Genomic DNA, 15,826 nt, shown 5'->3' on the forward strand with positions numbered 1-15,826 from the left:
TGGTCATTTGCACATTACTTTTTGAATATGCAAATTCACAATCATAACAGAATGTGAAACTAACGTGACCAAGGGAAGGGAAAAAAATGAATCACTGGCACTGGTCAAATGGTCGCAAATGTGACTGTGGTCGCAGTATCGCACCCTGACTATTAGATTCATTTCCTGAATAGATCCTGAGTACAAGGGGCAAAAAGTTACAGCCATATAGAAGGTTTTATTATTATTTGACTGATAGTTATTTTTTTTCTCTCTCTCTCCTTTATTTTTTTTGTTTACATTTTCCACAGTTCTTTCAGGTATTCGCTCTCAAAAATAAAATATTTTAAATGGAAAAAAACAATTAAATTGGATGTTCTAAGTCCACAACAATGCTTAAACCACATCAGGAGACCACTTGAGGTCTGGGAAATGTTTTAGAAATATAGATTTTGGGTGTAGTTATCCTTTAATTCCAATGTGCACCAAGCAAAAGGCTGTGATTTAGTGCTGCTTTTGTGGCGCACATGTGATGGTAGAGTATGCTAAACAAATACCTACTGGATTGATGCACATAATCATATCATTCTGCCAGGTATGAATAGGCTACTTTGTAGTTAATTGAGAATGTCACCAGAAGATTTTTCATAAGCATCGTCGCTAACGGCTACACTAAGTGGGAGCACCACACCTACAGACACAGGCGGGGGAATTCTTGGTGCCTCTTCAGGAAGTTGCAGGAAACACGAATCACTGATGCATTCTGTTCATGTCTTATGATAAACCTGGTAAAATTAAAACATGTTCAATACATTTAGTTGATTCCCTACTGTGTGCGATACATTTTTAAAAATAAATAATCAGTTTAAATGTCTGGACTCTGATTCCATTCACATTCTCCGCATTGCAGATTTTACAGGGCGGGCCCTACATAGTCTATTCATATCAAGAGTTTAACTGTGTGTCTAGAGGGGTAAGCAGCCAACGTCAGCAAAGTCCCACTCACATATGATTGGGGTATGTGAAGTATTACAGGGCTAGGCCGCTGGCTCTGTCCACTCCTCACACTCCCTGGCTCTGCCCCTGTCCTGCCAGTGAAGGGATAAACCAATATGGGTGAGAGGGCTAGCCGGAGACTGACCCCACTCCATCCGCTTCCTGGTTTACACATGCTGACTGGGCATTTCCACAGCAGAGGAGACAGACAGCAACAATGTGTGTGTTTGTGTGTTGCTTCTCTCACGCAGGTCAGCGAGTCTATATTCCTGTGCCAACTGGAGACCAGCTTCCCGACTCAACCAGTGTCCTGACTCAAGCAACTCCTGAATGATAAATTATTAAACTATTTCAATGCATTCATTCAATCCATTTTAAAAAATTAAAAGGAAAGCAAGCCAAGAAAGACAGCCGGGGGCAAGGAGTTGAGAGACCTTGGGAGGAGCCAGACTGCTGAAAGGGAAGAGAGAAAGAGAGACATCCTCCTATGGCCGACTCGAAGCTCTGTCCCAAGGGAAACTGACGGCCATTCTTAGAACAATAACACCTTATAGAGTTTACTGCTGACTTGCATAGCTCACGGTGTTGAAGCTGAACAAACAGCAAATGTAGCAGATACAGAAAACACCTAACTTTTATTGCATAATTGGCCACTATTTCCAACAAACTGAGAACAATCACATATTGAGGAAAGGAGTTCCTCAGTAAGACTCTGAGGTGACAAAATTGCAAACAAGGTGAAGACGTGTGACAGCACTGCCAACACCCAAAACAGTAACACCTCCACCTGCACAGAGCAGAGTTGTTGATTATAATGCACTTCAGCAACAGCTCAAAGAACCCTGTCATATTGGCGTTGAGTACAGACCAATTCCTTTATAAGTGCCTCTGTGACGAAACATTTTCTAACAGCTTCCGGGGGCAAAGTTCAGTACAGCAATATATCCTTCCTCACAGCTTCCAGACTCCTTAATGAATTATCCATCTCACTACTCTGGATTACAGTCAGGAGGGATGGAAGAGGGAAGAGCAGCCGCTCTCTGTGACTTCATTACAAAACTTTAATAGAATTGATATATATATATATTTTATATAAATAAAAGATGTACAATGTATTCCCAGAGGATCGCACAGAGCACATACGTAGACATTTACACTCGTACCCGTATATGGGTTGAAAATGGCAGATTAAGGCACTGATAAACGCCAAAAGGGGAACACAGTAACATGCTATAAATGACATCAGAGCTCTGGCTCTACGCTTCACAGAGCTGTATGGGTTTTGACTGACAGCCATTCTGAACTTGAGCACCGTGTGCGACAAGAAGTTGCCCTCACAGTAATTGGGCAATTTTTGCAAATGTTTTGTTGTCCGAGTGAGAGAAATGCTGAAAATTAAGAGGACTCAATCTATTTTGAAAGATGAGGCATTGAGGATTAGAATAAATACTGCTTTGATGTCATACAAGCAAGACAAAACTCCAAATGTGCACTTCAAATGTCCATATCATGAAACTCATGTCATATACAGTATCAATGTTTATAATCACTATGTTTGATGTACAGTTACAAGATGACATGGCGTCATTTCATGGGTTGTTCTGAACAGAATGAGCCTGTTTGTCACAGGCCTGAATGCACTCCTTTCTATGCGCACCAAAATGATGATCTGTTCCCCTGAATTGCATTGTTAAAGCCTAACACTGTAATATTCTATTTTATAACTTAGCTAGTCATGTTGGCAATAGAACAGGCTTTCAAATGATGCACACCTGACACAGACAGCGTTTTACAAAATTGACATTTTTGGGATTGTGTAAACGGTAATTGTGTGATGCCGGGATGCAGGGTTGTGTTCCAAACAAAACAACTACAAGTGTTCTTGCTCCTCAATGGCACAGCTAGGAGCAAAAAAAAAAACGAAAAACTACTTTTGGTCGGAGACTCTTCTTTCAGTCATAAAAGTGCATTGAAATGACTTGAAATGAACTGTGCACACTTTGGAGAGGTGTGTGGCCACTTGGAGACACTAATTAGTTCTCTCACTAAAACCCTTGTCATTTTTTTTGTCTTATGTTGCACCTAACACACCTTTTTCAGGAATATTATTATCATGGTACTGAATGTAGAGATTATTTTCAGATTTCGTTATCAACAAATGCGGCAAAAAGTACAGTAAATGTAAAATGTACATAAAATCAACAGTAACATTTGAATTCAGTGTTGTGTCAAGTGAACTGTTGTGCCCTCACCTTTGGTCTAATAATGTTCCCATAATCGCCTAACTGTTCTCTTCTCAATTGTTACCATGGTTATGCATAGGCTTTACATATTTATTTTGTAAGAAACATTTCAAGTTAATTCCTTTCCATACCGGCCAAATCCCACGAGTGCAAAGGGTTAAGGTATTAATTTAAAAAAACACTTGTTTCCAAAGTGGTCCTCAAATGGTAAAAACTAGCTTGATGTAAAAGTTGCAATGAGTACTATGACAACTCCATTTCACGGTACATTAGAAAGAGAATTGTGTGCATGTCTTCAACTGGAATGCAAGATTTCCTGGTGCACCAGGGTTTAGGAGTCCCAAGTCTGCAACCAGCAGTCATGATTGTTTGTTAAAACCGGGAACACGGTTCATGTTGCAACGCCAGAGCTTGATTCCTATTTGGGCCTTTTCGTTACTGTACTTGTCAAACGGAATTCTCATAATATTGTCTAAATAGGGAGAGGCTCTGCTCACCTTGACGAAGTTGTCAGGGAAGAGTCCTCTCTTCCCGTTGAGGTCTCCCTCCATCCATCCCTCCTCCTCGATCCTGCGGACGTTCCTGATCACTTCTCCCAGCCTAAGGGTCAGCTCATCTTCATGGAGGGCTTCGTACTCATACTCCACCACAACCTCTACTGGAGAGATGGAGAGAGCGATGGAAAGACTTACCATTAGAACAATAGAGATTGCGAGACACATTGTTTTGACATGTAGAGGCAGGACAGTCCTGATGTCAATAGAAGTCTGCTCCTTAAGATTTAAGCCTTGCAACAGCTAGCCTATATGGGGGCATCACTGCACACAACTCATGATTGCAATTGATCATCCTAGCTCTTCACTCAATATTGACGCCGATCATCCCTGCATGCTTGAACATGTTGCGGATGAAGAATGTTTTTGCATTTAGGAGGGTCAACAAAGCAAAGCAAATTTTGGGGAAAACACAGATGCATCAAACCACATAACCTACTATGATATGAACTCTTTAGGTATCTGCTACTTTCTGCTAAACCAATCCAGTCTAGACAAGACCACCTTGTGACTCAGTGAGGCTCAGTCAATACATTGACCACGCTCTCAAAACGAGTAACCGGCCTTTAGACTGTCTGCCACTTCTCCATCCAGTGATCATCGTCAGCCGACCACAGCACACCAAAACAAGCCTTGGGAAAGAGAAGACAGTCATCTGCTAGATGACAGACTTGTAGATCCTAGCCATGTCATTTTGTCTACAGTGCCCTGGGAATGGGCTATATCTAGCGACTCAGTCATTCACACGCCTGAAACCAATCTGATTGGTTGTTCGCTCACACACAGGCGCAATCTCTGTTGACCACGGTTTTTTACATAGCGATGTGGGAGATAAGCAAGCCACAGCAATACAGTGCAGTACAGTGTACTAGCCAGTCTCCTTGTGGCAGCACAGGAAATAAAGGTTACAGTCAGATTGTTAGACTTAGACCAAACTATCTCTCTATCTGTTCTCCATCATAAACAAGAGCGAAATCCTCTCCTGTGACCCTATTCTGTCATCTGGCCCACTGTTGTTCGCATTAGAATGATAGCTAGTGTGTTAGCCCAGTCAGCCACTGCTGTTCTGTCTGATGTGTCCTGCCCTCTCAGTGTCGGAGGCCATGATGATGTGGAGGAGGAACAGCTGGCTAGTCAGGGCAGGCCGCTTCTATAAATATAGGACTACGCAACAGTTTGTAGCCCAATGAGCATCCAGCGTGCCATGTTAGTCAGGAGCGGTGTTGTGCTAACCTAGCCAACACACATGGGAACATTAGACAACACAGACAAGCAGAACCAGAAGAACAAAGAAACACCATTCCAGCACACACGCACATCAATGAGTCAATGGTGCACACAGTCGCGAAAGGCTGTGAGAATATGCACGCGCACACACAGCAGTGTAGCTGGCAACGTCTTTGGCTGAGCCTCGGTGCCAGCTGAGGCGTAGTTTAGCACTAAACCACACACACTGGGCAGCAGCACACACACACCAACCAAGCTTACTGCAGCAGAGGCTTGCTCTGTGGCTCTGCTCCTCTATCATCCTCGGTGTTGGCCCAGCAGCCTGGGCCTGCGCCAGGGAGAAATTAACCCTAATCGCAGATCCAAGATTTCCCTCCCCGGATCCAAACCCTCAACCATTACGACTTGAAAACACCAGGCTGGACTGGGACCAGTCTGTGGGAACGGAACGACTGCCAGAAAGATCCCTCAGCCTCTTTTGCCTGACGATGCAAACAGAATTATTCTGTAGCTATGTTTGCTACATACTTCAGTCTGAGACTGCCATTGTTGAAGTAGTTTGTGGGGACGTCAAAATGGAAGGGTGGTACTCAGCGATTGGATCATCTCTACCCAATCCATTCTAGATATCGTAGGGGTGGTACTCAGATCCAGACAGGAGAAGAAACTAATGTCTGTGGGCGTGGCGTAGCGTTTGGCCAGAGCAAGGAGTTTGGGGAGCCAGGCAACAGCCTCTTTTCCTTAGGCTGCCACCAGACACTCAGATCCTCATCCTCACTCAGGCCTGGCAAGGACACTCTGCTACTTCACTGACACACAGAGAAAGAGAGAGAGAAAGAGAGAGAAACTCTCGTTCCTTAAATGATCCATGCCATCTATTCCCCTAGCGTCGATCATTTGCCCAGGCACAACAGATAAGGCTATTTACTTCTCCTTAAGCTAATCTCTGTAAGCACTGCGCTTTGCTTCACCACAACACATTTATGGAGGCCCCCTGACGGGAGGGATGAGCCCCTAATTTCTGTCCGTGTAACAACAGGATGAGATACCATCTGACTGTGGCCAGTGGTAAACAATGCCCTGCAGACAGACTGCTGGTCTGAACAAGGGGTCGACCAATTAATCGGAATGGGCAAATAATTAGGGCCGATTTCAAGTTTTCATAACAATCGGAAATCTGTGTTTCTGGACACTGATTTGGCCGATTATAATTTATTTTTTTACACCTTTATTTAACTAGGCAAATCAGTTAAGAACACATTCTTATTTTCAATTACGGCCTAGGATGGTGGGTTAACTGCCTTGTTCAGGGGCAGAACGACAGATTTTTACCTTGTCAGCTCGGGGATTCGTTTTTGCAACCTTACGGTTACTAGTCCAACGCACTAACCACCTGCCTTACATTGCACTCCACGAGGAGCCTGCATGGCAAGCTGACTACCTGTTACGCGAGGGCAGCAAGAAGCCAAGGTAAGTTGCTAGCTAGCATTAAACTTATCTTATAAAAAAAAACAATCAATCTTAACATAATCACTAGTTAACTACACATGGTTGATGATATTACTAGTTTATCTAGCGTGTTCTGCGTTGCATATAATCGATCGGTTAATTTCTCATCGAATCACAGCCTACTACGCCAAACGGGTGAAGATTTAGCACTGTCGTTGCACCAAACCTAACCATAAACATCAATGCCTTTCTTTAAAATCAGTACACAAGTATATATTTTTAAACCTGCATATTTAGTTAATATTGCCTGCTAACATTAATTTCTTATAATTAGGGAAATTGTCAGGGTATATGCAGCAGTTTGGGCCACCTTGCGCGTTGCGAACTGTGTGAAGTCCATTTATTCCTAACAAAGACCGTAATTAATTTGCCAGAATTGTACATAATCATGACATAACATTGAAAGTTGTACAATGTAAGAACAATAATAATAATAATAATAATCACTAACATAATAACACACAGAAATACGAGCCTTTGGTCATTGATATGGTCGAATCCGGAAACTATCATTTCTGACTTAGGGATGCCACCCGTTAGATAAAATACGGAACAGTTCCGTATTTCAATGAAAGAATAAACGTTTTGTTTTTGAAATGATAGTTTCCGGATTCGACCATATCCATGACCAAAGGCTCTATGTGTTATTATGTTATAATTCAGTCTATGATTTGATATTTGATAGAGCAGTCTGACTGAGCGATGGTTGGCAGCAGCAGGCTCGTAAGCATTCATTCAAACAACACTTTCCTGCATTTGCCAGCAGCTCTTCGCTGTGCTTCAAGCATTGAGCTGTTTATGACTTCAAGCCTATCAAATCCCGAGAATAGACTGGTGTAACCGATGTGAAATGGCTAGCTAGTTAGTGGGGTGCGCGCTAATAGCATTTCAATCAGTGATGTCACTCGCTCTGAGACTTGGTAGTTGTTCCCCTTGCTCTGCAAGGGCCGCGGCTTTTGTGGAGCGATGGGTAACGATGCTTCGAGGGTGGCTGTTGTCGTGTTTTCCTGGTTCGAGCCCAGGTAGGGGCGAGGAGAGGGACGGAAGCTATACTATTACACAGGCAATACTAAAGTGCCTATAAGAACATCCAATAGTCAAAGGTATATGAAATACAAATTGTATAATAGAGAGAAATAGTCCTATAATAACTATAACAACTACAACCTAAAACCTCTTACCTTGGAATATTGAAGTCTCATGTTAAAAGGAACCACCAGCTTTCACATGTTCTCATGTTCTGAGCAAGGAAGTTAAACGTTAGCTTTTTTACATGGCACATATTGCACTTTTACTTTCTTCTCCAACACTTTGTTTTTGCATTATTTAAACCAAATTGAACATGTTTCATTATTTATTTGAGGCTTTTTTTGGTCCTCCAATAAATCGGTATTGGCGTTGAAAAATCATACTCGGTCAACCTCTAGTCTGAACCCAGCTTCATGGCCTGCTGAGCCTTCTCAATGTAGGCTACACCACTGCTAATATAGATAAGTGGTGGGTAAATGGAGATTCACCGAATGGGGACACAAGCTGCTTTCATACCACCGTGTTTTGCCTCCAAGTGTCCTTTACCAAAGGCATCCTCGTTGACCTATAAAAGGGGCTAAATCATCTCCGTTTTGTCTTAGATCGTCCTGTGTTGACTCGTTCTTTTTCTGCCAGTGTAATGAGACAAAGAAAGCCCTCTTGGTTTTTCCTCAGGATGAAATCCCTTCCTAAAAACATCACAGCACATAGGTTGTTAGTACAGCATGGCCATCTATTCCAGTACAGTAGGCTGGGGGCTTTCTGAATACTTCCATTCAGGTGCCATGTTGACCAGTGGGTGAAACTTCCTTCCAGTTCTCTTTCATGAGATTTGAAGGAGACCTGGGCTGATAAAACAGGTCCAGGAGCATAGGTCTACTTTACAAACAATATGGAATACTTCAACCTTCTCAAAACATCTTAGTTGCTGTAGGCCTAGGGCGCGGACTGCACACACACGGCTGGATTGAAAGCACATGCTCACAGTGAGAGAGAGGTCCAGACTAGCTGTGCCCTGCGTGCTACTGGAACAAAGTGGGTCCGCTGATTAATGAAATAACACCACTGGCACGTCCAAGACAGGAAGAAACACTGTAGACAAATATATACAGGGAGAGATCACACCAATCAATACTATGACGCCAAGACACAATAGTGAGAGCAGCCCATGTTGTTGAACAGACAATGGGGGGGGGGGGGGGGGGGGCTTCAGTACAGTAGAGTCCCAATGTAGCTTGAGGCCATGCAACCAATGTCCTGTCGACTACTCCCACTGCTCCAAGCCTGGATCTACCAAAGCACAAAACCAATGAACCGCCAACAGCCAGGCCAAGTACTAAACCAACTGCAACATTGGAAAGTCATCTTTTTTTTCATGGAACACTTGCAAGTCGTGTGAGCATGCCAGCATCCCTCACAGACACACAGGCTACACATGACAACCCTTAGATTAATTTGTGATTCAGATATCCATTCAGTGTCGTGCTATGCTTCCCGTTGCTGGCCTGTCTGCCTTTCTGACATGCCTGTGCATTAAATGGCACACTATTGAGGATTTAGGTCAGCGGGGCTGCCAGGCTGACAATGCCTTAGTCAGAACACATACAGTACCATGGGATGGCTATTGGTCATTGAGGATCAGCAGGGGAATGGCTTTGACTGACTGTGCTTCAAATTACCAATAGGCTTTTCTGCTGAAGTGGCCATCATTATAGACATAAATTATATTGAGACAAATGTCTGAAAGCATGGCTTTACATAAATAGTGTTTTGTCATGATAGTGAGCTGCCATGATTCAGATGACTGAGACTGTGGTCACATAGCCTGGCTTGCCTCGCTAACCAACGGTTGTCTACACAAACATGTCTTAAAATGTTCTTTATCCTACAGTGTACGGTACTTGTGTTTTTGATGGAAAGTCAGTCCTGCAGAAGGCTAGTTAAAATGTCTAACAAAGTGGGCCGGACAGACTTAAAGCAGAGAAAGCTTTCATGTTGGGTTGACTTTATGAGAGCCATATCTCTGCTGCTAGATTACTGTGTCATTAGAACAGGACCATGGCTTCCACTCTCTAATCAGCATCCTCTCCCGCTCAGGGGGAGACAGGCAGGCGACACACACACACACAGCACCCCACAGGTGGTGGCCTTGTAACAAACTGACCTAAGAGCATACCCGTTGAAATAGAAGTGAAGCCCTACTTGAAGTGAAAGAGGAACAATCTTGAATACTACTAGCATCATATAGCCTATCTTTGGATACAAAGATGACTGAAAGGTTTGATTAAACATTTCAGTTGCTTTCACACACATTAGCGCAATAATAAGGCATGCCATGTAAAGCATTGGTTTGCTTCAGTTAGGCTGAATGTAGTCTACACCATTTGCAACTGGGTGTTGATTCCAAGGGCCCCCGCTATAAAACCAAAACAACACATTCTGAAAGTCAAGCCTGAAGCATTCTGTTCCATACAAGGTCACCAAATAAACACAGGTTTGTTTCTCTGTAAGTAGAAGGGGGTGGGGGAAAAGCCTTCAACTCAGAGCACATTCCAAGACAACTCAACATACAACACTATTAATAACCCCAAGTAAGTGTACACATTCTTGTGAGTCACCATTATTGGCAAGCATAGGAATAGATCTAACTAACATAATAGGGAGGGTAGGACTAGGCTATATGCTAATGCTAAATGAAGTGGAGACTAAGGGGAGAGACTGGGCTCAGTAACTCACTCAGGCCCTTTGGCAACAGAAACACACTGTGTCACAACAACACTTAGGGGAGAGTCAGCAATAGAGATGATCAAAAGCTTTGGGATTCATTCCACAGCAGTTTCATAAGGGAGGCACTTGGAGTTTCTCTCTCTCCCATTGCTCAATATCCTCCAGTTCTCTCTGCTTGTCTGTCTGTGTATGTCTTGGGAACTAGCCTGTGAAAATGCTTTTTAAAAAAAGTGCTATTTGAGAAAGGAGATGTTTATCAGACAATGGGATAAAACATAATTCAAGACAGCCAGCCATGCAGGCTGGGTCATTGGTGGATGTTGTAGGCTAGGCAAATGCCATGACCTGCAATTTCAGATTCAATTGATTGCTAGTGACAAGGGTTTTTTCTCCCCCTGGACCAATCCCAATGTTGAGCTGCTGTCCAGTAATACTGATTGAGAAGCTTCTTTTATGATGCGTCTGCCAGTGGCCAACAGAGCAGAATGGGGCCCGGTTCATGAAGACCGCGTTTGCTTTCAAGAGAGGGACGTTTTTGAAACAAAGCAATGCATTACCAAGGGGGCTGAAATCATAGTAATGGAAAAAGTAGGTACAATCAGATACAATATTTAACTGTCACATGCTTCGTATACAACAGGTGTGGACTAGCAGTGAAATACTTGCTTACGGGTCCTTCAACAATGCAGAGTAAAAAAAGAAAAAAAAACATGAAATGAAAGTGACACTGTGAATAACAAAAAAATAAAGAGTAAAAATAACATGGCTATATATAGGGAGTAGAAAATATAATAGCTGTCTGTATACAGCGCATTCGGATAGTATTCAGACCAGTAGACTTTTCCACATTTTGTTATGTTATGGTCACTCTGACAGAGCTCCCGAGTTCCTCTGTGGAGATGGGAGAACCTTCCAGAAGGACAACCATCTCTGCAGCACTCTATCAATCACTCTGTAGCGATCCACCAATCAGGTCTTTATGGTAGAGTGACCAGACAGAAGCCACTCCTCAGAAGCCACTCCTCAGGCACATGACAGCCCGCTTGGAGTTTTCCAAAAGGCACCTAAAGGACTCTGACCATGAGAAACAAGATTCTCTGGCCTGAATGCCAAGCGTCACGTCTGGAGGAAACCAGGCACCGTTCATCACCTGGCAAATACCATCCCTATGGTGAAGCATGGTGGTGGCAGCATCATGCTGTGTGGATGTCTTTCAGCAGCAGTTACTGGAAGACTAGTCAGGATCGAGGGAAAGAATAACAGAGCAAAGTACAGAGAGATCCTTGATGAAAACCTGCTCCAGAGCGCTCAGGACCTGAGACTGGGAGCAAAGGTTCACCTTCCAAAAGGACAATGACCCTAAACACACAGCCAAGACACCACAGGAGTCTCAATGTCCTTGAGTGGCCCAGTCAGAGCCCGGACTTCACCCGATCGAACATCTCTGGAGACCTGAAATTAGCTGTGCAGCGATGCTCCCCATCCAACCTGACAGAGCTTGAGGATCTGCAGAGAAGAATGGGAGAAACTCCCCAAATACAGGTGTGCCAAGCTTGTAGTGTCATACCCAAGAAGACTCGAGGTTGTAATCACTTTACTCAGTACTTCAACAAAGTACTGAGTAAAGGGTCTAAATGTGGTATTTCACAATAATTTATATATATTTTTTTTTACATTGGCAAAAATGTCTACAAACCTTTTTTTGCTTTGTCGTTATGGGATATTATTTCATCCATTTTAGAATAAGGTACCAGAGAGAACAGTCTGTGGCTGGAGTCGGACAATTTTTAGGGCCTTCCTCTTGACACCGCCTGATATAGAGGTCCTGGAAGGCAGGGAGCTCGGCCCCAGTGATGTACTGGGACGTACGCACTACCCTCTGTAGTGCCTTGGTCGGATGACAAGCAATTGTCATACCAAGTGGTGATGAAGCCAGTCAAGACGCTCTCAATGGTGCAGCTGTAGAACTTTGAGGATCTGAGGGTCCTTGCCAAATCTGTCGCCAACAGGCATTGTCGTCCCCTCTTGACGACTGTGGTGGTGTGTTTGGACCATGATAGATCCTTAGTGATGGGGACACCACGGAACTTGAAGCTCTCAACGTGCTCCACTACAGCCCCCTCATTGTGAATGAGGGGCGTCCCCAGTCCCCCCTTTCCTATAGTTCGCGATCAGCTCCTTTTTCTTACCGACACTGAGGGAGAGGCTGTCCTCCCTATAGGCCGTTTCATCGTCGATCAGGCCTACAAATGTCGTGGCGTCGGCAAACTTGATGGTATTGAAGTCATGTGCGGCCACGCAGTCGTGAGTGAACAGGGAGTACAGGAGGAGAGTAACCTGAGGGGCCCCGAGTTGAGGTTCAGCATGGCAGATGTGTTGTGGCCTACCCTCACCACCTGTGAGCAGTCCGTAAGGAAGTCCAGGATCCAGTTGCAGAGGGAGATGTTCAGTCCCAGGGACCTTAGTTTAGGGATGAGCTTTGAGGGCACTATGGTGCATTCTGCAAATTGGAGTGGATTCAGGATGTCTGGGATGGTGTTGTTGATGTTAGCCATGACTAGCCTTTCACAGCATTTCATGGCTACAGATGTGAGTGCTACGGGTACATGTCCTGGTAATCCATCTGGCCCTGCGACCTTGTGAATGTTAACCTGTTTAAATGTCTTACTCACATCGGCTACGGAGCACGTGATCACAGTCGTCTGGATCAGCTGGTGCTCTTACACATGGTTCGGTGTTGCTTGCCTCGAAGCAAGCATAGAAGGCATTTAGGTCATTTGCAAGCCCTGCCACATCTGAAGAGCGTCAGAGCCGGTGTAGTAGAAAACAATCTTAGTCCTATATTGGCGTAAAAGCTGTAGTTATCCCATCTGAGACTGCTGTTCAATCAATGACCAGTGATGCAATTACAGAACACATTAGGGATGAACTAGTCGACATCCGGGAGGGGGTCGTAAGGTCAAGCTCAACTAAACTTGTCATAAATTGGGCATTAAACATGTAGCCTAGTTGATCATAAAGCTTATGTGACTGGGATTTCTTTTTTTAACACCTTATAAAAGAGAAGTGTAGAGAGCCAGACAATGATCTAGTCTCATTACTATATAGCCAATATCTAGGCCTAAACATTGGCACCTTTACCTACTTTATTAGAAGCTGTTACATCCAGACCATTTTGAGTCGGACCATTGTGTTTACACAAATAGGTGCGCACGCGCACATACTTCCACGTCCAGTCTAGCTAGTCTGACACACTGTATCCTTCCTAATATATATATATATATATATATATATATATATATATATATATATATATATATATATATATATATATATATATATATATATATATATATATATATATATATATATATTTTTTTTTTCCTTTAGAGTTTCAATTTAGAATTTACATGCTGCTTGAGACAGAATGTACAACTGCCCCGGGGCCTACCCTGGCCTAGTGTAGAAGTGAAATTACTCAAGAAGGACATTTTCTCAAGGCTGAGCCAGAGACAGCTGGATAGAAAAGACCTCCAGATCCAGATGATTGTTTCCCTCACTAGAGTACTTCCTGGTCGGGCTCTGTTTCAATGTGTGGCTTACGTAACCCAGTGACAGTGCGATGTATAAAATTGGAGAGGGAGAAACAGTCAAGGCCACGAAGGCGACCTGCATGCCAGCCGCATTCTGAGCAGCTCGACCCAGGCTCCTCTAGAATGTAGTACACGCTCACACAGTATGCACACACACATTGACTGACTAACTGCTATCCACCATATCAGCAGAGAGGAAACTCATAACTTCATACTTTCCCACTGATCGGAAAAGCTTCTGATGTGTGTGTTAGTTAAATAGCAAAGTTAAAGTTGGAGGCCTGATACTTTGACTTTGCACAAGGTACGAGTTTAACTACACCTAAAGGCTTAAAGGGTAGGAAGCGATGAGTTTTTACTCAAAGTAAAAACACAGTGGGATCAAAGACTTAGTTATATTTTAGTGTTTTTAAATACTGAATAATTGATTTCCGGATATCTGCGGAACTACCTACAATGCCTGTATGGCTCAGTAGGTAGAGCATGGTGCTTGCACCATCAGGGTCGTGGGCTCGATTCTCGGGGCACCCACACATACAATGTCGCTATTTGTCAACGTCATATGGAGAACCAATGTTACCAAACAAAAATATAAAATGCAACAGTTCACAAGGAAATCAATCAATTGAAATGAATTAATTAGGCCCTAATCTATGGATATCACGTGACTGGGAAGACATAGGTTGTGTGACAAAACTTCACATTTTAGAGTGGCTTTTTGTTGTCCCCGGCACAAGGCACACCTGTGTAATAATCATGCCGCTTAATCAGCTTCTTGATACGCTACACCTGTCAGGTGGATGGATTATCTTGGCAAAGGAGAAATCCTCATTAACAGGGATGTACACAAATTATAGATCAAAAAGCTATTTGTGCAAATGGAACATTTCTGGGATCTTTTATTTAAGCTCATGAAAAATGGGACCAAGACTTTACATATTGCGTTTATATTTTTGTTCAGTTGAATTCCAACTGACTAACGTTAGCTAGTTAGCTAGTCCAAACCAAATGTTGGTGCTACTGAGCTACTATGTACTAGAGGTTGACCGATTAATTGGGGCCGATTTCAAGTTTTGATAACAATCGGAAATCGGTATTTTGCCCAAATGTTTTTTTTTAGCTTTATTTAACTAGGCAAGTCAGTTAAGAACACATTCTTACTTTCAATGACGGCCTAGGAACGGTGGGTTAACTGCCTTGTTCAGGGGCAGAACGACAGATTTTCACCTTGTCAGCTCAGGGATCCAATCTTGCAACCTTACAGTTAACTAGTCCAACGCAATAAACGACCTGCCTCTCTCTCGTTGCACTCCACAAGGAGACTGCCTGTTACGCGAATGCAGGAGTGCCTGTTACGCGAATGCAGTAAGCCAAGGTAAGTTGCTAGCTAGCATTAAAGTTATATTGTAAAAAACAATCAATCATAATCACTAGTTAACTACACATGGTTGATGATATTACTAGATATTATCTAGCGTGTCCTGTGTTGCATATAATCTGACAGAGCATAGAAGTATCTGCCTGAGCGGTGGTAGGCAGAAGCAGGCGCGTAAACTTTCATTCAAACAGCACTTTCAATGCTTTTTGCCAGCAGCTCTTCGTTGTGCGTCAAGCATTGCGCTGCTTATGACTTCAAGCCTATCAACTCACGAGATGAGGCTGGTGTAACCGAAGTGAAATGGTTAGCTAGTTAGAGGGACGGAAGCTATACGGTTTCACTGGGAATACTAAAGTGCCTATAAGAACATCCAATAGTCAAAGGTTAATGAAATACAAATGGTAGAGGGAAATAGTCCTATAATTCCTATAATAACTACAACCTAAAACATCTTACCTGGGAATATTGAAGACTCATGTTAAAAAGGAACCCCCAGCTTTCATATGTTCTCATGTTCTGAGCAAGGAACTGAAACGTTAGCTTTCTTACATAGCACATATTGCACTTTTACTTTCGTCTCCAACACTTTGT

The 15,826-nt window shown here is 43.2% G+C and overlaps 1 protein-coding gene across 2 annotated transcripts in view; it reads right to left on the bottom strand.

The window, feature by feature from the left end:
- LOC139415186 (CD2-associated protein) overlaps positions 1-15,826 on the bottom strand; it is a 73,585-nt gene that overhangs the window by 47,959 nt on the left and 9,800 nt on the right. The window contains exon 2 of one of the 2 annotated variants that reach the window (XM_071163084.1): positions 3,716-3,873. In XM_071163084.1, coding sequence (XP_071019185.1) covers positions 3,716-3,873 — 158 coding nt within the window. Of the gene's footprint in view, positions 1-3,715; positions 3,877-15,826 lie in introns of both variants that reach the window. The other variant, XM_071163083.1, reaches the window with a different exon arrangement.

Source organism: Oncorhynchus clarkii, chromosome 8 (assembly GCF_045791955.1).
Source record: "Oncorhynchus clarkii lewisi isolate Uvic-CL-2024 chromosome 8, UVic_Ocla_1.0, whole genome shotgun sequence".
NCBI lineage: Eukaryota > Metazoa > Chordata > Actinopteri > Salmoniformes > Salmonidae > Oncorhynchus > Oncorhynchus clarkii.